The sequence below is a fragment of the Heptranchias perlo genome, unplaced genomic scaffold (genome assembly GCF_035084215.1).
Source record: "Heptranchias perlo isolate sHepPer1 unplaced genomic scaffold, sHepPer1.hap1 HAP1_SCAFFOLD_134, whole genome shotgun sequence".
Classification (NCBI taxonomy): domain Eukaryota; kingdom Metazoa; phylum Chordata; class Chondrichthyes; order Hexanchiformes; family Hexanchidae; genus Heptranchias; species Heptranchias perlo.
In genome coordinates this window covers 1173803-1201199 of record NW_027138580.1, presented here as the reverse complement: position 1 = coordinate 1201199, position 27397 = coordinate 1173803, and the positions used below count along the sequence as shown (strand labels likewise).

Genomic DNA, 27397 nt, shown 5'->3' with positions numbered 1-27397 from the left:
CCTGGAGTGAGGCATCATTAAACTGGGAGCAGCCTTCCCCCTGGGCTGCTCCATGCTGTAATTTTTCCTATTTCTTGCAGCATCTGTCAGTGGAGGACTGCCCCTTTAAATAGAGCTCCTCCAGCTGACAGAGCTTCCTGTGCATGCGCAGTCCGCCTGACGCGCAGATCAGCAGTGGGGAACCCGGAAGACCAGGTAAGTGGATCCAATTAGGCTGCGATCGCGCGGGGGTCAGACTGATTTCACCGGGCGTGTTACCCACGCGCCCAATAGCCCCCCCGCCGCGAACCCGCAGCCCTGGTAACATCGAGCCCCTTGTGACCCTTTTTTGCGAGGACACATAACATGGTAATAGAGTCAGCCTGACAGGCAGGAGAATGAGGTGAGGCTATTAACAGATCGTCTACATACTGGACCAGAGTGGAACCTGCTTCTAAGACAATGTCCTGCAAGTCTGCCTTTAAACACTGTGAAAATATGGTTGGGCTTTCAGTGCAGCCTTGAGGCAATCGTGTCCATGGATATTGTCTTCCCTTAAACGTGAAAGTGAAAAGAAATTGGGAGTGGTGATGAATTGGGAGACTGAAAAACGCTGAACATAAGTCAATCACTGTGTAATGGGTGGAGCCGCAAGGTACACTGGTGAGAATTACAGCAGGGTTGGGCACAACAGGGGAAACAGGGAGAACAGAGGCATTCACTTCCCGTAAATCTTGTACGAGCCGCCATTTGCCTGTATGCCTCTTTTGAACAGGCAAAATAGGAGTGTTGCAAGGACTTTTAGTTGGGATAATGATTCCACAAGCTGCACCGAGCAGGTGATCTGGTTTTTTGAGGTGGTCGGTTGAGGGAGAAACTCTCCTGCTCTCCTTTGCGGTGGTGGCCGCGGGATCTTTTGCGTCCACCCCGAGAGGGGCAGGCAGGGGCTTCGGTTCAACGTCTCATCCGATGGACGGCTCCTCCAACAGCGCGGCGCTCCCTCGATACCGCCCCACCGACAGTGTGACGCTCCCTCAGTACTGACCCTCCGACAGTGTGACCCTCCCTCAGTACTGACCCTCCGACAGCGCGACGCTCCCTCAGGACCGACCCTCCGACAGTGCGGCGCTCCCTCAGGACCGACCCTCCGACAGCGCGGCGCTCCCTCAGTACCGACCCTCCGATAGTGTGACGCTCCCTCAGTACTGACCCTCCAACAGTGTGACCCTCACTCAGTACCGACCCTCCGACAGTGTGACGCTCCCTCAGTACCGACCCTCCGACAGTGTGACGCTCCCTCAGTACCGACCCTCCGACAGTGTGACCCTCCCTCGGTACCGACCCTCCGACAGTGTGACCCTCCCTCGGTACCGACCCTCCGACAGTGTGACGCTCCCTCGGTACTGACCCTCCGACAGTGTGACGCTCCCTCAGTACCGACCCTCCGACAGTGCGACGCTCCCTCATGACTGACCCTCCGACAGTGCGACGCTCCCTCATGACTGACCCTCCGACAGTGCGACGCTCCCTCAGTACTGACCCTCCGACAGTGCGACGCTCCCTCAGTACTGACCCTCCGACAGCGCGGAGCTCCCTCGGTACCGACCCTCCGACAGTGCGACCCTCCCTCAGTACTGACCCTCCGACAGTGCGACGCTCCCTCAGTACTGACCCTCCGACAGTGCGACGCTCCCTCAGTACTGACCCTCCGACAGTGCGACGCTCCCTCATGACTGACCCTCCGACAGTGCGACGCTCCCTCATGACTGACCCTCCGACAGTGCGACGCTCCCTCAGTACTGACCCTCCGACAGTGCGACGCTCCCTCAGTACTGACCCTCCGACAGTGCGGCGCTCCCTCAGTACCGACCCTCCGACAGTGCGACGCTCCCTCAGTACCGACCCTCCGACAGTGGGACGCTCCCTCAGTACTGACCCTCCGACAGTGCGGCGCTCCCTCAGTACTGACCCTCCGACAGTGTGACGCTCCCTCAGTACTGACCCTCCGACAGTGTGACGCTCCCTCAGTACTGACCCTCCGACAGTGTGACGCTCCCTCAGTACTGACCCTCCAACAGTGTGACCCTCACTCAGTACCGACCCTCCGACAGTGTGACGCTCCCTCAGTACCGACCCTCCGACAGTGTGACCCTCCCTCGGTACTGACCCTCCGACAGTGTGACCCTCCCTCGGTACCGACCCTCCGACAGTGTGACGCTCCCTCAGTACTGACCCTCCGACAGTGTGACGCTCCCTCAGTACTGACCCTCCGACAGTGTGACGCTCCCTCAGTACTGACCCTCCGACAGTGTGACCCTCCCTCATGACTGACCCTCCGACAGTGTGACGCTCCCTCAGTACTGACCCTCCGACAGTGCGACGCTCCCTCATGACTGACCCTCCGACAGTGCGACGCTCCCTCAGTACTGACCCTCCGACAGTGCGACGCTCCCTCAGTCCTGACCCTCCGACAGTGCGGCGCTCCCTCAGTACCGACCCTCCGACAGTGCGACGCTCCCTCAGTACCGACCCTCCGACAGTGGGACGCTCCCTCAGTACTGACCCTCCGACAGTGCGGCGCTCCCTCAGTACTGACCCTCCGACAGTGTGACGCTCCCTCAGTACTGACCCTCCGACAGTGTGACGCTCCCTCAGTACTGACCCTCCGACAGTGTGACGCTCCCTCAGTACTGACCCTCCAACAGTGTGACCCTCACTCAGTACCGACCCTCCGACAGTGTGACGCTCCCTCAGTACCGACCCTCCGACAGTGTGACCCTCCCTCGGTACTGACCCTCCGACAGTGTGACCCTCCCTCGGTACCGACCCTCCGACAGTGTGACGCTCCCTCAGTACTGACCCTCCGACAGTGTGACGCTCCCTCAGTACTGACCCTCCGACAGTGTGACGCTCCCTCAGTACTGACCCTCCGACAGTGTGACCCTCCCTCAGTACTGCACTGAAGTGTCAGCCGAGATTTTGTGCTTCTGACTCAGGCGAGAGTGATACCCACTGAGCCACAGCTGACATCGGCCATATTCTAGTGTGTGGAGCATTCTGGGTATGATTGCCCACCATTGTAAGCACCAATTGCTGATATTTCTGAGATGGGGTTTAGAAACGCAAGGTGTAAATGATACCGTGAGCCGAAAGAGGTGCATTTGGAGCGGAGAACCAGTGACACACTGCGTAACCGGGCGCAAACATTCATTCTCAGCCCAGACATCACTGAGAGAAAGGAATAAAATTCATTTTATTTGATTTTAAATGGTTTAATTTACAAATTGAATCATGTTTGTGTCATTGTATTTCCCAACACAGATTCAAGGCTTCATTTTTTTGAATGTGGAAGGAGAAATGTTTGTCTGTTGTGTCTGTGGGAAAAGATTTCAAACATCAGTGTGAGTGGAAAATCACCGAGACACACACACCCGAGTGAGAGTGTTCCAGTGCACTGAGTGTGGAAAGAGCTTTAACCAGTTACACAGCCTGAAAAAAACATCGCACCGTTCACAGCGGGGAAAAACCGTCCACGTGTTCTGTGTGTGGACGAGGCTTCAACTGATCGTCCAACCTGGAGAGACACAAGGACACCCGGACCATGGAGAAACCGTGGAAATGTGGGGACTGTGGGAAGGGATTCAATTGTCCGTCTGAGGTGGAAACTCATCGACGCAGTCACACCGGGGAGAGGCCATTCACCTGCTCCGTGTGCGGGAAGGGATTCACTCGTTCATCCACCCTGCTGACACACCAGCGAGTTCACACTGGGGAGAGGCCGTTCACCTGCTCCATGTGTGGGAAGGGATTCACTCGTAAATCCACCCTGCTGAGACACCATCGAGTTCACACCGGGGAGAGGCCGTTCACCTGCTCCGTGTGCGGGAAGGGATTCACTTTTTCATCCCACCTGCTGACACACCAGCGAGTTCACACCGGGGAGAGGCCGTTCACCTGCTCCGTGTGTGCGAAGGGATTCGCTTGTTCATCCAACCTGCTGACACACCAGCGAGTTCACACCGGGGAGAGGCCGTTCACCTGCTCCGTGTGTGGGAAGGGATTCGCTGTGCGTTCCACCCTGCTGGCACACCAGCGAGTTCACACCGGGGAGAGGCCGTTCACCTGCTCCGTGTGTGGTGAGAGATTCACTCTGCGCTCCACCCTGCTGACACACCAGCGACTTCACACCGGGGAGAGGCCGTTCACCTGCTCCGTGTGTGGGAAGGGATTCACTCTTTCATCCACCCTGCTGAGACACCAGCGAGTTCACACCGGGGAGATGCCGTCCACCTGCTCCGTGTGCGGGGAGGAATTCACTCGTTCATCCCATCTGCTGAGACACCAGCGAGTTCACACCGGGGAGAGGCCGTTCACCTGCCCCGTGTGTGGGGAGGGATTCACTCAGTCATCCCACCTGCTGAGACACCAGCGAGTTCACACCGGGGAGAAGCCGTTCACCTGCTCCGTGTGTGCGAAGGGATTCGCTGTGCGCTCCACCCTGCTGGCACACCAGCGAGTTCACACCGGGGAGAGGCCGTTCACCTGCTCCGTGTGTGGGAAGGGATTTGCTCATCGCTCCTCCCTGCTGGCACACCAGCGAGTTCACACCGGGGAGAGGCCGTTCACCTGCTCCGTGTGTGGGAAGGGATTCCCTCGGTCGTCCAACCTGTTGACACACCAGCGAGTTCACCAGTGACTGCAGGCGGTTGGATTCTGCTGTTATTGCTGCTGTTAATCACATCCAGGACTGAACCATGTTCATTCTGGCAGTTGTTCGAATTTACAATGTTAGAATTTGCTTTGTTCTTAATCAAAGTTAATCACATCTCGATATGTGTTGATATCAGAGGCTCGCAAGAACAACAGAGGCCCGCCAGTCATCACATTATCTATCTGGGATGCCCAGGACATAGACTGTCCCTTTGTATTGCCAGGCAGGAGACATCAAGTTAAACCTTGAGCAATTAAACTATTAACACGGCCATTATGTCGAGGTCTGGCGGAATCTCACTTTCATATATATTCTGGGCATCATGTGAGATGACTCACGTTAAAGGGGATGATTTAAGAACAAACAGCAAGGCTTTTGGTTTGTTAAGCTGACAGGACGGTCAGAAGTCCAATCTACAGAAGCCAGGTTGGATCACCTTGGGCCTTTCAGAACATAAGAGAACATAAGAAATAGGAGCAGGAGTCGGCCAATCGGCCCCTTGAGCCTGCTCCGCCATTCAATAAGATCATGGCTGATCTGATCCTAACCTCAAATCTAAAGAACACAAGATGTCGGAGCAGGACCCGGCCACTCAGCCCCTGGGCCTGCTCCGCCACCCACTGGAGCTTGACTGATCCGAACTCAGCTTCATGTCCAATTTCCTGCCCGCTCCCCGTAACCCCGAATTCCCTTTACTTCTCGGAAACTGTCTATTTCTGTTTTAAATTTATTTAATGATGTAGCTTCCACAGCTTCCTGGGGCAGCAAATTCCACAGACCTACCACCCTTTGAGTGAAGAAGTTTCTCCTCATCTCAGTTTTGAAAGAGCAGCCCCTTATTCTAAGATTATGCCCCCTCGTTCCAGTTTCACCCATCCTTGGGAACATCCTTACCGCATCCACCCGATCAAGCCCCTTCACAATCTTATATGTTTCAATAAGATCGCCTCTCATTCTTCTGAACTCCAATGAGTACAGTCCCCATCACCTCAACCTCTCCTCATATGTCCACCCCCTTATCCCCGGGATTAACTGAGTGAACCTTCTTTGTACTGCCTCGAGAGCAACTATGTCTTTTCTTAAGTATGGACACCAAAACTGTATGCAGTATTCCAGGTGCGGTCTCACCAATACCTTATATAACTGCAGCAATACCTCCCTGTTTTTATATTCTGTCCCCCTAGCAATAAAAGCCAACATTCCGTTGGCCTTCTTGATCACCTGCTGCACCTACATACTAACTTTTTGATTTTCTTGCACTAGGACCCCCAGATCCCTTTGTACTGCAGTACTTTCCAGTTTCTTGCCATTAAGATAATAACTTGCTCTCTGATTTTTCCTGCCAAATGCATAACCTCACATTTTCCATTATTGTATTGCATCTGCCAAATCTCCGCCCACTCACCCAGCCTGTCTATATCCCCTTGTAGGTTTTTTATATCCTCCTCACTCTCTACTTTCCCTCCCATCTTTGTATCATCTGCAAACTTTGATATGTTGCACTCGGCCCCCTCCTCCAAATCGTTAATATAGATTGTAAAGAGTTGGGGACCCAGCACCGACCCCTGCGGAACACCACTGGCTACTGGTTGCCAGTCCGAGAATGAACCATTTATCCCAACTCTCTGCTTCCTGTTAGATAACCAATCCTCCGCCCATGCCAGAATATTACCCCCAATCCATTGATTCTTTATCTTGAGCAATAATCTTTTATGTGGCACCTTGTCGCATGCCTTCTGGAAGTCTAAATACACTACGTCCACTGGTTCCCCTTTATCCACCCTGTACGTTATGTCCTCAAAGAACTCAAGCAAATTTGTCAGACATGACTTCTCCTTCATAAAGCCATGCTGACTTTGTCCTATTAAATTATGTTTATCTAAATGTTCCATTACTGTCTCCTTAATAATAGACTCCAAAATTTTACCCACCACAGATGTTAGGCTAACTGGTCTATAATTTCCAGCCTTCTGCCTACTACCCTTTTTAAATAAGGGTGTTACATTAGCAGTTTTCCAATCTGCCGGGACCTTTGCTGAGTCCAGAGAATTTTGGAAAATTATTACCAAAGCATCCACAATCCCTACTGCCACTTCCCTCAAGACCCTAGGATGTAAGCCATCAGGTCCAGGGGATTTATCCGCCTTGAGTCCCATTATTTTACTGAGTACCAATTCCTTCGTGATTATAATCGTATTTAGCTCCTCGCCCCCTGTTTGTCCAGTGTTAGGATATTCTTAGTGTCCTCTGCTGCAAAGACAAACAAAATATTTGTTCAGCATTTTTGCCATCTCCATGTTTCCCACCATTAATTTCCCGGTCTCATCCTCTAAAGGACCTACGTTTGCCTTAGCCACCCTTTTTCTTTTTATATAACTGTAGAAACTCTTGCTATCTGTTTTTATATTTTTTGCTAATTTATTTTCATAATCTATCTTCCCTCTCTTAATCTTTTTGCTGTCTTTTGAAGACTTCCCAATCTTCTATCCTCCCACTAAGTTTGGCTACCTTATATGTCCTTGTTTTTAGTCGGATACTATCCTTAATTTCTTTACTTGGCCACGGATGGCTGTCATTTCTTTTACACCCTTTTTTCCTCAGTGGAATTTTTTTTTTGAAAGTTGTAAAATAACTCCTTGAATGAACACCACTGCTCATGTACCATCTTACCCTTTAATCTATTTTCCCAGTCCACTTTAATCAATTCTGCTCTCATACCATCATAGTCTCCTTTATTCAAGCTCAGTACGCTTGTTTGAGAACCAACCTTCTCACCCTCTAATTGGATATGGAATTTAACCATGTTATGGTCACTCATTCCAAGGGGATCCTTAACGAGGACATTATTAATTAATCCTGGCTCATTACACAGGACCAGGTCCAAGGTTGCTTGCCCCCTTGTCGGATCAGTTACATACTGCTGAAGAAATCCATCCCTAATACACTCAATAAACTCTTCCTCAAGGCTGCCCTGCCCAATTTGATTTGTCCAGTTAATATGATAGTTAAAATCCCCCATAATTATAGCTGTTCTCTTATTACATGCCCGACTATTTCCTGATTAATACTTCTTCCAGCAGAGTTGCAACGATTTGGAGGCCGATATACTAAGCCCACTAGTGTTTTTTCCCCTTATTATTCCTTATCTCTACCCAAACTGTTTCATTATCCTCATCCTTTGTCCCAAAATCATTTCTCTGTATTACAGTGATTCCTTCCTTTATTAACATAGCCACCCCACCTCCCCTTCCTTCCTGCCTGTCCTTCCTGATTGTTAAATACCCTGGCATATTTAATTCCCAGTCGTTGTCACCCTGCAGCCATGTTTCTGTAATGCCCTGCAGGAAACCAGTGTGTATGAGTTTATTGTCTCACCGTAATAGTTCTTATACTATTGGTGTCGGTGTGATAGAGTTGCATTCGGACAATACGCTCGATCCTGACCCACGGGGAATCATTTAATTGAGTTTAAGAGGTTTCCTTCCAGGTGCTATGTTTCTGCTGACTGGCGGGTCTCACGACTTTGCTTGTGGTGAGGTGACGCTCTTTGAGGGTTGGAGTGAACATTTCCACCGAAATAATTGGCAAAGGAGTTTGTGAGAGACGGTGAGGTCTGTGTTTTTACTGGTTCCTGGATAGTTAATAGTGTTTCTCCTTCCCACGACAGGCAGATGGAAAATAAATGAATTTGTTCCTGTTACATATTACATGGAATGTACAGCACAGAAACAGGCCATTCGGCCCACCTGGTCCATGCCGGTGTTTATGCTCCACACGAGCCTCCTCCCTTCATCTCACCCTATCAGCATATCTTTCTATTCCTTTCTCCCTCATGTGTTTATCGAGCTTCCCCTTAACAAGTGGAAACATCTTCTCTCCGTCTCCCCTTTCGAATCCCTTCATAATTTTAAAGACCTCGATCAGGTCTCTTTTCAGGAGAAAAGAGCCCCAGCCTGTTCAATCTTTCCTGATAGGTATAACCTCTCAGTTCTGGTGTCATCCTTGTGAATCTTTTTTGCACCTTCTCCAGAGCCTCTATATCCTTTTTGTAATATGGAGACCAGAACTGTGCCCCGTACTCCAAGTGTGGTCTAACCAAGGTTCTATACAAGTTTAACATAACTTCTCTGCTTTTCAATTCTCTCCCTCCAGAAATGAACCCAATATATGGGAGCCAGACTTTAGGAAAGATGTCACGGCCTTGGCGAGGTGATTTACTAGAATGGTGCCAGGGATGAGGGACTTCAGTTATGTGGAGAGACTGGAGAAGCTGGGGTTGTTGTCTTGAGAGCAGGGAAAGTTAAGGGGAGATTTAAGTGTTTAACTCAAGATGAAGAGGAGGGGGCACTGCTTTCCTCAATACGTCACCCGCAACTGAAGGGGAACCTGTCCCTTTAACTACCTGTCCCTTTAAATACACGTGTACTGAAGGGGCTGAAACTGTGCCTGTCCCTTTAAGCGTAACCCACACAAAAACAGGAACCTCATAGAATCGGAGGCCATTCGGCCCATCGTGCCTGTGCCGGCTCTTTGAAAGAACGATCCAATTAATCCCACTGCCCTGCTCTTTCCCCGTTGCCTTGCAAATGGTTTTGTTTGGAAGCACTACTGTTAACACCTGTGATGTTTTTGTATATTTGTAATATTTAATGTAAGATGTTTGAATCTGCTCCCACCGCCCTTTCAGGCAGCGCGTTCCAGATCATCACAACTCGCTGCGTAAAAAAAATCCTCCTCCTCTCCCCCCTCTGGCTCCTTTGTCAATTATCTTAAAGGGCCCCGCTGTCCCTCTAATGCCTGAATCGAACAATCAAAACCCCCAGCATTTTACTGCCAAAGGTTAAAATGTCGGTCCAGAACCACAAGTTCCAGCTTCCTCCAGGAACCTCAAGGGTTTATCAATGAAACAGAAGATGGTTTAAAACAAAATATTACTGGAGGTGCAAAAGCAGCCCCAGGAAAAAGGGGGGGGGCCCAATGTCCCCCCTGCAACTTCCCGATTCCCGCGGCTCTGGCTCCTCCCCCCCCCCCCCCCCCCACATCTGACCTGTCGGCGACCCTACTTTTGGTCACCTCTGGCCCCTGTGCATCTAAACCCGAACCCAGGCCTTCATAGTGTGGAAGTGCATGAAGGGATACTTGACCATATTAACTCTCTATTAATTCACTTCACTCACATCATAGACAAGTACACATAGAAGCACAATTGTGTAATTTTGAGTTTCTCATGTTGATAATTAATTTAGAAAGAGCAAGTCGCCCAGCACAGACTATACAGCCTGTCCTCCCCCGAGATGAGGGATGTAGCTAGCTTCAGGAATAAATGGCCATATGGCCTTGAGACTAACTACATCCCACTGATAATGAGAGACAGGAATGTGGGAAGAAAGCAGATGACTTATACTTTCTCATGCCAACGTGGAATGTAACAAGCTGGCTATGGATGCTCGAGGGCGGGCTCACTATTTGATTGACCAACTACCTGATCCAATGGAGAGTGTCCGTGTACGCCCATATTCTGTAACAGGTGGGCGTTGTTCACCAAATTGTATAAACGTGAGCTGTTTCTTTAACTCGGCGAAGTTGTCCCCTCAACCATTGTCTTGAGGTGCTCTTCCACTTGTATACAAGTCGGGGTTCAATAAAGTTTCTCTTTGTACTACTTGTTTGGGTGTTAATGCATTGTATATTGATAAGTAATATTAAGTTTCGACAGTTTCTCGGAGGTCCCACTGAGATCGCTTGTGATCCCCGGTAAGTACGGACACAGGTTGTTATTGCAACTCGGTGTTCTGTGCAAGCCGCGGTCGCACTGCGATTAGTAAGTGTATGCATTAACCGACGTGACTAATTCTTCTGTTTGCCTTTAGGAATCGAAAGGCGATCATTGGAAATGTGTTTCGTGTCGATAAGGAGAAAAGAAAAGGACCTTGTCAGATTGCTCGATATTGTCAGCTGCGGTGTTGTAGTAACGGGCTGAGAGAGAAAAATAACGGAGTAGATCTGTGAAACCGGTAAAGTAACTCGAGTGACGTTGAGGCTGCTGTATCGAGCCAACAGACGGGCACTACGGGAGAGGCGCCAGAGAAAAGGGAACAAAGTTACAGACTTTTAGAGTAAATTAATATTCGGAACTGAGTGAAATTGTAATTTGAACAAGTCTGTAGTGGCGACAAACGCAGACTGGTGTTAATGTCGCGTAGAGTTAAAGTATACAGGAATCTTGTGTAAGTCAGCTGATCCAACCAATTGCAGACGTTTCTCTCACGCACCGAGCCTGAGCTGGTTATTAAGAGGGTTTTAACCCCACGTGAAGACCAGGACCCTAAAGTAGGTGTAGAGAACACATGACGTCTTGTCCGATCAGCTGAATTATCAAGTATAGAATTGCGATAGTTAAGATCGGCCTTGATTGTTGTGTAATTACAGTGTGAAGGATTGTATAAACTATAAGCCATGGGCGCCAGCACCAGCAAAATCCCTCCAAAGGGAACACCTGCTGCTCACATGGACAGAAACTTTGGGAAAGAAACAACTGACGAGTTGATAGTTTGGTCAAAATGGACCAAGACTGGGAAATATCCCTTTCCCGAAGACGGTCCATTTAATATGGACAGAATTAAGTGTTTAGAGGAATGTTTGGAGGACAGAGACCCGAGAAAGAGAGGTGACAAAGGAGTTAAGTGGGCGGCATTCTCAGATTGGAAAAAGGAAGCCGAATCAAGACACGAACAAAGTAAGGCAGCCAGTAAAACCAATACTGCATAAGAACATAAGAAATAGGAGCAGGAGTCGGCCAATCGGCCCCTCGAGCCTGCTCCACCATTCAATAAGATCATGGCTGATCTGATCCTCACCTCAATCTAAATTCATGTCCAATTTTCTGCCCGCTCCCCGTAACCCCTAATTCCCTTTACTTCGAGGAAACTGTCTATTTCTGTTTTAAATTTATTTAATGATGTAGCTTCCACAGCTTCCTGGGGCAGCAAATTCCACAGACCTACCACCCTTTGAGTGAAGAAGTTTCTCCTCATCTCAGTTTTGAAAGAGCAGCCCCTTATTCTAAGATTATGCCCCCGAGTTCTAGTTTCACCCATCCTTGGGAACATCCTTACCGCATCCACCCGATCAAGCCCCTTCACAATCTTATATGTTTCAATAAGATCGCCTCTCATTCTTCTGAACTCCAATGAGTCGAGTCCCAATCCACTCAACCTCTCCTCATATGTCCACCCCCTCATCCCCGGGATTAACCGAGTGAACCTTCTTTGCACTGCCTCGAGAGCAAGTATGTCTTTTCTTAAGTATGGACACCAAAACTGTATGCAGTATTCCAGGTGCGGTCTCACCGATACCTCATATAACTGCAGCAATACCTCCTTGTTTTTATATTCTATCCCCCTAGCAATAAAAGCCAACATTCCGTTGGCCTTCTTGATCACCTGCTGCACCTGCATACTAACTTTTTGATTTTCTTACACTAGGACCCCCAGATCCCTTTGTACTGCAGTACTTTCCAGTTTCTTGCAATTAAGATAATAACTTGCTCTCTGATTTTTCCTGCCAAAGTGCATAACCTCACATTTTCCAATATTGTATTGCATCTGCCAAATCTCCGCTCACTCACCCAGCCTGTCAATGTCTCCTTGTCGGTTTTTTATGTCCTCCTCACTCTCTACTTTCCCTCCCACCTTTGTATCATCTGCAAACTTTGATATGTTGCACTCGGCCCCCTCCTCCAAATCGTTAATACAGATTGTAAAGAGTTGGGGACCCAGCACCGACCCCTGCGGAACACCACTGGCTACTGGTTGCCAGTCCGAGAATGAACCATTTATCCCAACTCTCTGCTTCCTGTTCGATAACCAATCCTCCACCCATTGCAGAATATTACCCCCAATCCAGTGATTCTTGATCTTGAGCAATAATCTTTTATGTGGCACCTGGTCGAATGCCTTCTGGAAGTCTAAATACACTACGTCCACTGGTTCCCCTTTATCCACCCTGTACGTTATGTAGGGGGTGGTGGTGTGTGTCAGCTTCACCTCTGACTTCTGAATCGCTCCCACTCCCTGGGTTCCAGACCTTGGACTTATTTGGGGGTTGTGACAAAGTGCAGCAGACAACTGGTTTTGGTGCAAGAAACTTTGACCTTTATTCAAGAGAGGAAATACAACACAACAATCTTAACGCTCTAATAAAATGGGGAACACTTCAGTACACGCGAGGGAAATTACAGTCGGAAGGATACCTCACCCCTCCCAATCCCACTGTACGAGCTAGGTTGGACTCTAAAGGGCCAGAGATAATGCTCACCAAACGAAACCTTGACAGTAATTCACCCAGAGGTAAGTCAGAAATAGATTGTCGAGTGGAAACTTTGCGGATCTTCGGTTTTCTCCCGAGTTGGTTTTCTTTGGTCGCGGTGGCTCAATATTACCCGGTTGGTTGGTGGTAATATTCGGTTGGTTGTTTCGTAAGGCCCTTGTTGCCGCCAGGTGTCTGACGGTCACTGGGACTGTGGCTCTGGTTTCTTCTTGTGTGTCGGCCTGCTTCTAGAGCTACTGACCTTCCCTGTCCAACTGCTTTCCTTGTTGTCTGCTGGAAACTGCTTTCCTTTCAGAGCAGGCAGAACCAAAACAAGCAGCCCACCAGAGCCAGCAAGACAGAGAGAGAGAGAGAGAGAGAGAGAGCTTTCGCCTTGTGATGTCTCTCTTACAATGGTCTGTTTAAAACAGTTCTTACAAAGTCCTTTGATGGTTTTTGATGGTCCCAATCAGATTGCAAATTGCTTCTCCCAATGGGTCATTGTTTTAATTCTGATTTAGAGCTGGTCACATAAGGCTTCCTTTTGTATCCAACGTCCGAGGTGTTGATGGTTTTGCTTTAAAACAAAAGCATGGCCCCACCAAGTCTGGAAAAGTTGCCTCTTTCAATGGGAGTGATTGTCGACCCCCTGCTGTCCGTTTTGCATTAAAACAGAGACATGTCTGAAGCAGTAATTCTCCCACCTTCCACGTGTGGGTTGTGGATTCGTCTGGTGACCTCTCACCTATCCTTCCATCTTAGGATTTTAGTCAGGGGCCAAAGTTTTCCACACTCAGGGAAAAGGTGAATTTCTTTAGGGTTTTTCTCTGAGTTTTTTGGGGGATCTGTGAATTTTGAGAATCTTACACTCCCCCCTGTGATACTTTAACCTTGCTTCAAATATCATACTGGTAAAAGGTGAGCAAAATTCTCGATCCTCGAGAGCCAACCTTCCCCTGTAGTTTACCTATCTAAGACCCAAAACATACATTCCCCTTTAGGTGCAGTGTTCAGATGCAGACACAGGTAAGAATTCAGTTACATTCATATCCAAGCACGGAGGGGGTCCAACACCCCTGCACCACTTGGAAAATACGGTACATACATAGAAAAATAATACACGGTAAACAATAATACTTAAACTACCAACCACCTGATATAAAATTTAACTAAAACACCCAAACTTAACAATCTCAAAATTAAATGACAGAAGCTATGCACATCCGCCGCCCGTCCCCGGGCGGCCAGGCTAATCCCTGTTCGGGCTACAGTGCACTACTCCCTTCGGTGTGGCCGCCCTGTCCTGTACCTTTGGTCCCTCGCAGCCTGCGGCTGCTGGCTGGGGACCTCTGTCCTCAGATCGATCCCTGACTTGAGGGGCTGCCCTTTTAAACTGGGGAGCCGGTGACCACGGTTTCTTTGGCCGTGGCGTTCGTGGGGGCCTTCGAGGGACTCTGGCTGGTGGGGGTTTTCTGGCTGGTGAGTCTTTAACTCGAGCCACTGTCCCCTCTTGTGCGGTCTGTGGAATCTCCACTGCCGCTGGCTGGGGATTTCTATCCTCAGGCTGCACCTCTTCTAAACCTATGTCAGGGGCAGGTAACTCTCTGCCCTCAGGTCCCACCTCGTCTGAGTCCCAGATGAGCGGGGGAGTGTCCCAAACGGTGGGTGGGATGGCCCTTCCCTTAAAACAAGCCACTGCACCCGCTTGTGCAGTCTGGGAGTTTGCTCCTGCTGCAGGCTGAGGATTTTTATCCTCAGACCTTGCCCCAACTGGCTGTTCCCTTCTCTCGGATTTAAACAACTTACATTGGTTAATGTGGAACCATTTGGTGCGCCTCGGCAGCTTTATGGCGTATCCCATGGGGCTTGCCTTATCTACAATGCTGTAGGGCCCCATGTATAATGGTTCTAGACTGCCGACCCGAGCAAAATTCCTAACCATAACCTGATCCCCAATCTCCCACTCGTGGTGCGTACGGGGTTCTAGCAGCAGTCGGTTACTCCGATGCTGTTTTCCCATGTTGCGAGCAGCCTGACAGTAAACCTGTTTAAGGTGTTCAAACAGATTCCTGACGAAGCTGTCCCGGTTCACCTCTCTGAGCTGACCCTCCGTGAGCACCGGGGCTAGCACATGGGTGGGGGTCCGCATAACCCTACCAGTCATGAGCTCGTGTGGGGAATACCCCGTGCTTTTTGACTGGCTGGCTCGGATCCCCATTAGGACCAACGGTGAGACTTCTACCCACTTTCGAGGTGAGTCTACCGTCTCTTTCCTCAGCCTTTCTTTCAAGGTTCTGTTCATCCTCTCTACAATCCCTGAGGACTGTGGGTTGTGTGCAACGTGCCATTTCCCCTCTATGCCAAGTACCATAAGGGTATCCTGCATGACCTGTCCGGTAAAGTGGCTCCCTTGGTCGGACTCCACATACTGTGGTAGCCCCCATCGTGAGAACACCTCCCTGACCAGGATCCTGGCTGTACTCATAGCCGTGGCTGTTCGACAGGGGAAGGCTTCTACCCACTTTGTGAACACATCCACCAGGACTAGGCAGTACTTATAGCCTCCCTGGGCGGTGGGTAGGGGCCCGATGTAGTCGACCTGGATCGACTGCCATGGTCCCTCTTCCCTCCTGATGTGTCCCATAGGTACTTTCCTTTTGTGGGGGTCAGGGTTGTTAGCAGCACACACCAGACAGCTGGCACAGAACTCGCGGACATCTTCCCTGAGTCCTGGCCACCATCCTGCCTGTTCCACCCGCTGCCAGGTGGTCTCAGGCCCGGGATGCCCCGCTCCTGGACCCTCATGGGCCAGTTGAAGGAATTCCCTCCTGTGCTGCTGCGGTACGACCCATTGCTCTCCCTTAAACAGCATGCCCTCCTTTACAGAGAGGGCTGCTGTGCTGGAAGGGCCCTCTACCCTTTTCCCTTCTGCCACTGCACTGAGGACTGCCTTGAGGACGGGGTCTTGGGTTTGGACCGTCTTAAGGTCCGGGGTTAAAGCTACCCCTGCACTCCCCTGTGTCCCATTCCTACCAGTGACTGCTGCGATAGGACGGGACCCAAATGGGTCCCAGAAAGTGCCTGTGCGGGCACACTCCTGAGCTAGCACATCGGCCTGGCTCGGCCCTCACTCCGGGGTTCTGCGGAGGAATGGGCTTTCACCTTATGGATGAAAACCTCCCCTTCCTCCCCCACTGCTGCTAAGATTTTCTCCAGCAAGGGCTTCACTGTGAGGGGTCTCCCGTCAGCGGAGGTGTATCCGCGGCGGGACCAGATGGCCAGGTACTCCGTACACGAATTGCATGTGAACATGCTGTCCGAGCAAATCGTGTATGGGGTGGGGAAGATCTCGGGGTGTGTAACCACGTACACTGCCGCGGACAGTTCAGCCTGCTGGGCGCTCATGGTGCTGGGGAGCTTAATTGCCAGGGCAAGGTTTGCCGCTGGGTCATAAACTCCACACCCCGTGAGTCGCTCACCAGCAGATACTGTGCTGGAGCCATCCACATAGATTTCACGGCCTGTGGGGTGTATCCCGGCCCGTAAACCTATGTTTACTTCCCAAACCCCTTCTATGGAACACCGGTGGGCTGTTCCAGGATATACCAGGTTAGCTGCGAGCTTTGGCTCGCAGAGCCCTTTTACTTTCAGGTCCATCTGTGAGAGAAGCAGGGTCCAGCGAGCAATGCGGGCACTGCTCACTGTCCCATCCTTGATTCTCCCGTCCAGGAGCATCTGGGTGGGCGTGTGATGGGTGAGGAGGGTGATGGGAGAGGTGCCTGTGAAGATCAGCGATCTTTTCACAGCCCAATATGTGGCCAAGAGGTGCCTTTCACAATTGGAGTAGCTCTTCTCCACATCTGTGAGTATCCTGGAGGAGTAGACCACCGGTCTCAGCTTGCCATGCCGCTCTTGGAGCAGCACAGCACTCAGGCTGTCCCCGCTGGCTGCGACCTCCAGGAAGAACTCTTTCCCTCCATCTATGGCCCCTGGAGCTGGTGCAGTCTGCAGATCTTTCTTGAGCCTGACAAATGCTGCCTGGCAACCCTCATCCCAAACCCACTCCACTCCCTTATGCAGGAGTCGGAGCAGAGGGGCTGCTGTGGCCGCATAGTCCTCAATGAAGTCTCTGCAGTACCCGGTTAGCCCGAGAAACGATCTCACTCCCATGACTGTGTTGGGGACTGGTAACTCCTGTACTGCTTCCCTTCTAGCTTTATCTATGGCCCTTTCCCCAGCGCGTATTGTCAGGCCCAGGAATTTCACCTCCTGCTGGCCAATCTGGGCTTCCTTTGGGTTCACTTTAAAACCTTCCTGCCCGAGCAGTTCCAGCAGTTCGGCCAGAAGTGGGCCATGCTCCTCTCTCGAATCGGTGAATAGGAGCAGGTCATCCACGTATTGTACCAGCTGCCTGGGCTGGCTGAAGCCCTTTAAACTGTTTGCCATGCATTGGTGGAAAATGCTGGGGCTATTGTGGAAGCCCTGAGGCAGACAGTTCCAGGTGTACTTGTTGCCCTTTAAAGGTAAAGGCAAACTTGTACTGATCCTCTCTCCTTAAAGGGATGGACCAAAACCCGTTGGAGATATCCAGCACCGTGAAAGTGGTCGCGGATGCTGGGATACTTCCTATCAGGTCGGCAACTGCTGCTACCGTGGGTGCACAGGCTGGGATGTTACTGTTGAGCACCCGATAGTCCACTGTGGCCCTCCAGGAGTTGTCCGGTTTTCGAACCGGCCACAGTGGAGAGTTCACGTGGGTGGCTATCGGTCTCAGGACGCCCTGTTGCACTAAAGAGGACATGGCTGCTTCCATGTCTGGCTCCGCTTCCCTGGGGAAGTTATATTGCTTTTGTGGTCGGGCCATAGGGTCCCCATCTACACTGACCTCGAACCCGTTGACCCTCCCACAGTCGTGTTTGTGTGTGTCAAATGTGGCGAGGTGGGCTCGCACAAATGCCTGGAACTCCCTTGGGTTATTGCTGACCATGAGTTCGAGGTTATAACCCTCTTTAGGCTTCATGGTGCACAGGGTCCCCTTCCCCTGTTTCCCTGGGATGACGACTACTCCGCCTTCCTTTCCTGTATTTGCCCCCCACAGGCAGTGATTCCTCAAATCCACTGGGATCCCGTGGCCTACAATAAAGTCGGCTCCCAGGATCCCTTTTCCACCCTCCACTTCCCACTTCATTCGGACACAGGTCCACTTACAGCGGAGTGTTCCTAAACGAATGTTCAGCGGGATGGAAAATGAGCCAGCCTGTTCTTTACCTGTGAATCCTGACAGACTGTATGGGACCCCGTTAGATAGAGGTGAGGTGGTGGGGTTAGCTGAATGGATCACGGTACATGATGCTCCCGTGTCCAACAGATAGGTCCCCTTCACCTCTTCTACCTCCATCTCAACGAGGGGTCTCTTCCATAAGTCGTAGGTAAGGGAACACAGGTAAACAGGCTGTGCTGGCTCTAGTCAGGGTTGTGGGTTAGATGGGGCTGATGGGGTCAGAGTGCCGGTGGTGGCTGCTACCTTCCCTGGGCCAGTCAATAGGGTTCTCATGGCGTCCAAAAATGACTCGACCGTGGCGGGAGGGATTCCTGTCTCTGCCCTTTGGGCTGGGGTTGAGGAATTCTTTCCCTTGTTATCTTTCCAAGGATTCTTACACTCCTTCCTCCAGTGTCCATCCATCCCACACCCATAACAGTTGAGCTTTGTGCTGGAAGGGTTATTCCCTTCCTGATGCCACTCCTTCCTACCCTGGCCGGGTTTCATTTCATGCACTTTCCCTTTTGGTGGGTGTGCATCGGTTCCTTTACCATTACGGTAAGCTATGGTCAATTGTCTGACCACTGTGAGTTCGGTAGTCAGGGGATTCTTTGGGTCAAACCACATTCCTGCCGCGGCCCTGACCTGTGGCAAGCTGTTTGCCACCAGGCAACGGAGCCAGTGGGCCCGCTGATCCTGGTCCAGGTGAGCTCGGTTAGGCGTCCCACTGCATGCGCTCCTATACACCGGCCACAACCTGTCTGCAAAAGCCTGCGGGGTTTCTCCTATGAGCTGCACTGTTTTTTCCACCCGGGAGAAAGGACTTCCCTCATTCATCCACATGGCCTCAAGAACTTCCTCCTTGAGCTCCCCATAATCACACTGTCCCATCTTACATTGGTCAGAGAGGGACTGGAAGAGTTTACTCTCCAGGGAGAATAGCAGCATTTTGGCCTGTTCAGCATCATTGCACTCGTTGATGCTTGCTGCTTGTTCCACTTCCCTGAAGTGGACCGAGGGGTCCCCATTTGCAGCAAGTTTAGTTAAATGGCTTACCATGGCCCGAAGCTGTTGGGTGCCGTGGGGAACTACGAACTGGTTTTGGAGGGGTCCCTCATCCCCGTTATCAGCGGGCGGGCCGAACCTTTGCTGCCGGGCCGGGCACATCGGCCCCGGTCCCAGCCTCTCTTGTTGGGGGTTTTCCTCCTCAGCTTCTGCCCCGAATTCCACCCCCCTCTCCTGCCAGATTTCGCTAAAGCTTGGCGCTACGGGTGGTGGTCGTGGGCCCTCCTGCTCCTCAACCGGGTCGTCCCTGGGCACGACCTGTGGTGTCTGAACCGTTCTCCCCAGGTTCCCTGTGAAGTCGACCTGGGCTGCACTCGGGCTGATGAGGTATACCATGCCTTTTGCCGTCCTTAGAGCAAGGTTCAGACTCTCTATCTGCTTCTGGCAGGGGCCATGGTCTGCATCCTCAGACCCCTGTGTGCTCACTATTTTATAGGCTGCCTGTCAGCCTTTTACTTTCTCCTCCTGCTCTCTTACTTGACTTGCCAGGCGGGCATTCTTTTCCCGCAACCTCAGCTCGTTGTTCTTGGCCTCGGTGACCTGACACTGTAAATATCCCTGTTGGGTCTTATGCTCCCCCACTAACTGCACCCTTTCCTGGTTCAGAGTCTGCAATGCTAACAGTAACTTCTCCCCTGCTCGGGCCTTTGTTTGGACTTCAAGGGCTGACTGCCGAATCTCAGCTGCCTGTGCTTCAACGAGCCTGTCCAAAAGCTGGATCTGTTTCTTGAAGCACATCAGCCAGACTGCCTTTTCTATGGATTTCTTATGATCCTTCCCTTCTGTCCATTTCGCTGCAGCATCTACCGGGCGCCCAGCTTTTAACAGATCAGTGACCCATTTTTTTTCCATATTCACCTTACTGAACACATAATCTGAGATCCTCTCTTCCATTACAGTTCTCTCTTCCAAATCAGTGTCCACTGTGTCACATCCCTTTTGCCAAGGTCCCTTCTGGGTCGCCATTTTGTAGGGGGTGGTGGTGTGTGTCAGCTTCACCTCTGACCACTGAGCGGTCCGAATCGCTCTCACTCCCTGGGTTCGAGACCTTGGACTTATTTGGGGGTTGTGACAAAAAATACTGGTTTTGGTACAAGAAAAGAAACTGGGTTTATTGAAGTCACAAATGAACTTATAACATTAGGATAACACTGAGATACAAAGTACACTTAGTTAAGAATGGGGAACACACGGCATAACGAGGGAAAATCACCCTACTAATCCCCTTACCCTTGTCCCACCCCCAAAACCGAACTCAATTGAACTAGGAGAGGTCAGGGATCATGCTCACCAAACCAGGGATCGTTGACAGTTCGAAATCCAGCCAGGTAAGCCGGTTGCAGTTTTGGGGTACGCTCTTTGTGTCCTCTGGGCCCTGCCGTCCCCACGTGGTCCTGGGTCTGTGGAATCTGCAAAGGTTCTTCAGTTGGATCGAGTCTGTTGGTGCGGTAAGGCGCAGTTGTGGGTGGGCGATCTTCGTGTAGGGCTGCGGTTGCCTTGTTGCTGCTCCAAAACTGCTGTTTAAAGCTGAACTGCTGAGAACCTGCTCCAAAACCAATTTCCTGTGCTTCGTAACTGGTCGCCCAGTTATACTGTTTTTCGAATTTCTTATCTGATTCCAAAACAAGGTTAGTTCTTTGTCTGATGATGGTGGGCTTCTTCCGGTGATTGTTGGTTTCCTGTCCCCAGAACTAGGCTTGAACTGAAAGCCATTGTATTGATGGGTTTGCATAATTGCATTGATTGCTGAGCGATAATTTATGGAAGGTTTTGATGGGCTTTATTTTCTTGCAAGCTGAAGTCTTTCTCTGGGTTGATTGTTTGAAAGGGAAGAATGCGGATTCTGTCTCCTCTCATTGTCTGGTTTTCAGGAACAATCCACACTGTCCCAACAAGCCCGGGCATGTCCAGTCTCATGGGCCGAATCTCCTGTCTGCAAGGATCCATATTTAACCCAGCAGTCGGGTCCTCTGCCATAAAGGTCCAAAAGTCATATCCTCGTTGGTGATATGAAAAATGTGGGAATTTTGAGAACCCTTCAAAGGAGAAACACTATTTACTATCCAGGAACCAGTAAAAACACGGATCTCACCGTCTCTCACTTTGCCAATTATTTCCGTGGAAATGTTCACTCCAACCCTCAAAGAGCGTCACCTCACCGCAAGCAAAGTCGTGAGACCCGCCAGTCAGCAGAAACAAAGCACCTGGAAGGAAACCTCTTAAACTCAATTAAATGATTCCCCGTGGGTCAGGATCGAGCGTATTGTCCGAATGCAACTTTATTACACCGACACCAACAGTATAAGAACTATTACGGTGAGACAATAAACTCAAACACACTGGTTTCCTGCAGGCCCAAGGTGATCCGGCCTGGCTTCTGTAGATTGGACTTCTGACCGTCCTGTCAGCTTCACAAACCAAAAGCCTTGCTGTTTGTTCTTAAATCATCCCCTTTAATGTCAGTCATCTCACATGATGCCCAGAATATATATTGAAGTGAGATTCCTCCAGACCTCGACATAATGGCCGTGTTAATAGTTTAATTGCTTAAAATTTAACTTGATGTCTCCTGCCTGGCAATACAAAGGAACAGTCTATGTCCTGGGCATCCCAGATAGATAATGTGATGACTGGCGGGCCTCTGTTGTTCTTGCGAGCCTCTGATATTAACACAGATCGAGATGTGATGAACTTTGATTGAGAACAAAGCAAATTCTAACATTGTAAATTCTAACAACTGCCAGAATGAACATGGTTCAGTCCTGGATGTGATTAACAGCAGCAATAACAGCAGAATCCAACCGCCTGCAGTCACTGGTGAACTCGCTGGTGTCTCAGCAGGTGGGACGACCGAGTGAATCCCTTCCCGCACACGGAGCAGGTGAACGGCCTCTCCCCGGTGTGAGCTCGCTGGTGTTTCAGCAGGTTGGATGAACAAGTGAATGCCTTCCCGCACACGGAGCAGGTGAACGGCCTTTCCCTGGTGTGAACTCGCTGGTGTGTCAGCAGGGTCGAGCGCTGAGTGAATCCCTCCCCACACACTGAGCAGGTGAACGGCCTCTCCCCGGTGTGAACTCGCTGGTGTGTCAGCAAGTTGGATGACTGAGTGAATCCCTTCCCGCACACGGAGCAGGTGAACGGCCTCTCCCCGGCGTGAACTCGCTGGTGTCTCAGCAGGTGGAATGAACGAGTGAATCCATTCCCACACAAGGAGCAGGTGAACGGCCTCTCCCCAGTGTGAATATGCTGGTGTTCCAGCAGGCGGGACGACCGAGCGAATCCCTTCCCGCACACGGAGCAGGTGAACGGCCTCTCCCCGGTGTGAACTCGCTGGTGTCTCAGCAGGGTGGATGAACGAATGAATCCCTTCCCACACACGGAGCAGGTGAACGGCCTCTCCCCGGTGTGACTGCGTCGATGAGTTTCCACCTCAGACGGGGAATTGAATCCCTTCCCACAGTCCCCACATTTCCACGGTTTCTCCATGGTCCGGGTGTCCTTGTGTCTCTCCAGGTTCGTCGATCAGTTGAAGCCTCGTCCACACACAGAACACGTGGACGGTTTCTCCCCGCTGTGAACGGTGCGATGTTTTTTCAGGCTGTGTAACTGGTTGAAGCTCTTTCCACACTCAGTGCACTGGAACACTCTCACTCGGGTGTGTGTGTCTCGTTGATTTTCCACTCACACTGATGTTTGAAATCTTTTCCCACAGACACAACAGACAAACATTTCTCCTTCCACATTCAAAAAAATGAAGCCTTGAATCTGTGTTGGGAAATACAATGACACAAACATGATTCAATTTGTAAATTAAACCATTTAAAATCAAATAAAATGAATTTTATTCCTTTCTCTCAGTGATGTCTGGACTGAGAATGAATGTTTGCGCCCGGTTACGCAGTGTGTCACTGGTTCTCCGCTCCAAATGCACCTCTTTCGGCTCACGGTATCATTTACACCTTGCGTTTCTAAACCCCATCTCAGAAATATCAGCAATTGGTGCGAACAATGGCGGGCAATCATACCCAGAATGCTCCACACACTAGAATATGGCCTATGTCAGCTGTGGCTCAGTGGGTATCACTCTCGCCTGAGTCAGAAGCACAAAATCTCGGCTGACACTTCAGTGCAGTACTGAGGGAGGGTCACACTGTCGGAGGGTCAGTACTGAGGGAGGGTCACACTGTCGGAGGGTCAGTACTGAGGGAGGGTCGCACTGTCGGAGGGTCGGTACTGAGGGAGCGTCGCACTGTCGGAGGGTCGGTACTGAGGGAGGGTCACACTGTCGGAGGGTCAGTACTGAGGGAGCGTCACACTGTCGGAGGGTCAGTACTGAGGGAGGGTCACACTGTCGGAGGGTCAGTACTGAGGGAGCGTCACACTGTCGGAGGGTCAGTACTGAGGGAGGGTCACACTGTCGGAGGGTCAGTACTGAGGGAGCGTCACACTGTCGGAGGGTCAGTACTGAGGGAGGGTCACACTGTCGGAGGGTCAGTACTGAGGGAGCGTCACACTGTCGGAGGGTCAGGACTGAGGGAGCGCCGCGCTGTCGGAGGGTCAGGACTGAGGGAGCGCCGCGCTGTCGGAGGGTCGGTACGGAGGGAGCGCCGCGCTGTCGGAGGGTCAGGACTGAGGGAGCGCCGCGTTGTCGGAGGGTCAGGACTGAGGGAGCTCCGCGCTGTCGGAGGGTCAGTACTGAGGGAGGGTCACACTGTCGGAGGGTCAGTACTGAGGGAGCGTCGCACTGTCGGAGGGTCGGTACCGAGGGAGCTCCGCGCTGTCGGAGGGTCAGTACTGAGGGAGCTCCGCACTGTCGGAGGGTCGGTACCGAGGGAGCTCCGCGCTGTCGGAGGAGCCGTCCATCGGATGAGACGTTAAACCGAAGCCCCTGCCTGCCCCTCTCGGGGTGGACGCAAAAGATCCCGCGGCCACCACCGCAAAGGAGAGCAGGAGAGTTTCTCCCTCAACCGACCACCTCAAAAAACCAGATCACCTGCTCGGTGCAGCTTGTGGGATCCTGCTGTGCATTATGTTCTCATGCACTGGCTGCATTGCAACAGTAGCTGCAACTTCACCAGCAGCTGCTGGGCTGTGAGGGGGAGGGGGAGGGGCCCTGAGGATGGGACAGGCGCTGCTCGAATGCAACTCTTGCTTTGGCAGCTCTGGGGAATGGGGCGCAGTGCGCAGGCGCGGGGCTGGCGGGCGGAGCATGCGCGGTGCGGGTCCCGGAGCCTCACCGAGCGGATCGATTTTAATGGCGGCCGCGACCGACCGCCCGCCCGCCGGGGAGGTGAGGCGCGCACTCGATGGTCCGGCGGCTCCCGTCCCCCCGCCCCGCCCCCCGGTCCGACCCGCCGCCTTTTTATTCCCGGTTTTCTTCTCCCGTTTCCACCGAGTCCGACTGAGCGACAAAACGACAGGCCCGAGGCTGCTCCCAGAATGCAGGGCGTGGCCTGGGGGAGCATGCGCAGTCTGAGCAGAGGGAAGAGATAGAGGGGTTTCTGGGGCGCGGGGGATTGTGGGGGCCCCCCGCCGCCATTACCCGCGTTTTTTTTCATGTGTCGGCCCAGACCCCATGGCAGGTTCGCTTCTCTGAAGGACATCAGTGAACCAGTTGGGTTTTTTCGACAATCGGCAGTTTCATGGTCACTTTTCTCTGGTGCCGGCCCCACAAGTTACCAGGTTAATGAGGCTCAATTTCACAACCTGCCTTTGTTTATTTGTGGGTTCTCTCTCACACTCCCCTTTTCCTGTTTTAAATTCATTTTACAGGGTATTAGAAGGGGAGGATTTGCAGACGGGAAACTCAAACCAAACCTCACGTCAAGATCTGACCGAGTCCCTCGATTCATCAGGACCTGAATATCATCGGCCTTTGAATGTGGAAAGAAAAAGCACCAATCCCGGCAGTGAGAGACCGCACACGTGTTCTGTGTGTGGAGGAGGCTTCAGCCGATCATCAGGTCTGTCGAGAGACAATCGCAGTCACACCGGGGAGAAACCGTGGAAATGTGGGGACTGTGGGAAGGGATTCAGTTCCCCGTCGGAGCTGGAAACTCATCGACGTGCTCACACCGGGGAGAGGCCGTTCACCTGCTCCGTGTGTGGGAAGGGATTCACTCAGTCATCCCACCTTCTGACTCACCAGCGAGTTCACCTGTGATGCAGGGGTTGGATTCTGCTGTTAATCACATCCAGGACTGAACCATGTTCATTCTGACAGTTGGGGTTTGTTTCTGATGTTAATAATCCCTATAACTGGGCTGGAGTTTCATATTCTGGATAAAAGCGAAAGAAATCAGCTTTGCGTTAAACACACAGTGTGCTGCCTCTTTTTAATGTCGCTTAAGATACCACAAGTCCTTTTGAAGTGCAGTCCCTGTTGTTACGGGGCAGCCAGCTTGATCCCACAAACAGCAATGAGACGAGTGGCCGTTCAATCAAGTGTTTTTTTGCTGGTGTTGTTTGAAGCACGAATGTTGGTCCCAGGGCACTGGGAGAACTCCCCCGTGGACAGTATGTTGAGTGGTTGAGATCTCCTGAGATGAGATTGGAGCTAATTGATCTGTCAAAAGCAGTCCAGCAGATCACACGGACCAAGTGTTGTCCAGAAAGACACTGACCTTCTATATGATGGACCAGTCAGGAACTGGTCCAGCTCCCTCTTGAAGGCAGAGAGCCAGCACCCACCCCACCAGCTGGGAACGTATTCTAGAGGCTCGGTACTCTCTGGGAAAAGAGGAACCGCCTCACATCCAGTCTATTCCTACTCTTCCATAGTTTAAACTCGTGTTCCCTGGTCCTCCCCAATCTGTTAAACTGGAATAATCGGATGCTATCCAGCCCTGTAATTATTTTATAGGCCTCTATCCGGACACCTCTTAGAACAAAGGAAGAAAGACTTGCATTTATATAGCCTCAGGACATCCCAAAGCCCTTTACAGCCAATGAAGTACTTTTTTGAAGTGTAGACACTGTTGTAATGTTGGAAACGCAGAAGTCAATTTGCGCACAGCAAGATCCCACAAACAGCAATGTGATAATGACCAGATCATCTGTTTTTTTTAGTGATGATGTGGAGATGCCGGTGATGGACTGGGGTGGACAAATGTTTGAAGTCTTCCAACACCAGGTTATAGTCCAACAGCTTTATTTGGAATCACAAGCTTTCGGAGCTTTCCTCCTTCGTCAGGTGAGTGTCGGATTCCATAAATGCACAGCATAAATAGTCAGAGAACAATGCCTGGTGATCACAAATAATCTTTCTCTGTAAGGTTTCTCTGTCTGAACCCCATCCACTCCTTTGATTTTCTCTGGCCTGAGATTATTTTGCAATAAAATATTACACTGTTTACTCCAATCCCAAATGAATCTTTGGTACAAAATCAATATTTCCGTGTCTCAAAGGTTCCACTTTTTAAAATCTCCAATTAAAAAACGCTGACAGTTCCGACTGACCTGCATTTCACACAGAGTGGGACGCCCACAATCCACCAGAAAAAAACAGAGTCTGGTGGGCAATGTGGAATGTTGCCTGTCCCTGAAACAAGGGGAGAGAGAGAGAGAGACACCAGTCAGTGTCGTGACAGTAACAAGGGGAGAGAGAGAGAGAGAGACACCAGTCAGTGTACTGACAGTAACAAGGGGAGAGAGAGAGACACCAGTCGGTGTACTCACAGTAACAAGGGGAGTGAGAGAGAGACACCAGTCAGTGTACTGACAGTAACAAGGGGGGGAAGAGAGAGACACCAGTCAATGTACTGACATTAACAAGGGGAGAGAGAGAGAGAGAGAGAGAGACACCAGTCAGTGTCCTGACAGTGATAAGGGGAGAGTGAGAGACACCAGTCAGTGTACGAAGAGCAACAGAGTGACAGGAGAGCACGGCAGTTGGATTAGTTTGGGATTGATACAGGGCTCGGGGGAGAGATCAGGGCAGTGGGATTAGTTTGGGATTGATACAGGGCTATGGGGAGAGATTGGGGCAGTGGGATTAGTTTGGGATTGATACAGGGCTATGGGGAGACAGTGGGCCAGTGGGATTAGTTTGGGATTGATACAGGGCTATGGGGAGA

General features: G+C 51.1%; 1 protein-coding gene, 1 long non-coding RNA gene and 1 pseudogene across 5 annotated transcripts in view; 2 read left to right on the top strand and 1 right to left on the bottom strand.

Annotated features, from left to right (window-relative positions):
* The window catches only part of LOC137308628 (zinc finger protein 850-like), a 62348-nt pseudogene extending 51994 nt beyond the window's left edge, over positions 1-10354 (top strand).
* Positions 10355-12820: 2466 nt separating this feature from the next.
* LOC137308609 (zinc finger protein 850-like) overlaps positions 12821-27397 on the bottom strand; it is a 79809-nt gene continuing 65232 nt past the window's right edge. Inside the window, exon 7 of the mRNA XM_067977228.1 lies at positions 12821-22508. Within this exon, the coding sequence (XP_067833329.1) occupies positions 22134-22508 (375 nt within the window). The 3' untranslated portion in view covers positions 12821-22133. The remainder of the gene's footprint in view (positions 22509-27397) is intronic.
* LOC137308612 (uncharacterized) overlaps positions 25198-27397 on the top strand; it is a 65665-nt gene continuing 63465 nt past the window's right edge. For all 4 annotated transcript variants that reach the window (XR_010959575.1, XR_010959574.1, XR_010959576.1 and 1 more), the window contains exons 1-2: positions 25198-25285; positions 26391-26514. This is a non-coding gene — a long non-coding RNA (uncharacterized lncRNA). The remainder of the gene's footprint in view (positions 25286-26390; positions 26515-27397) is intronic.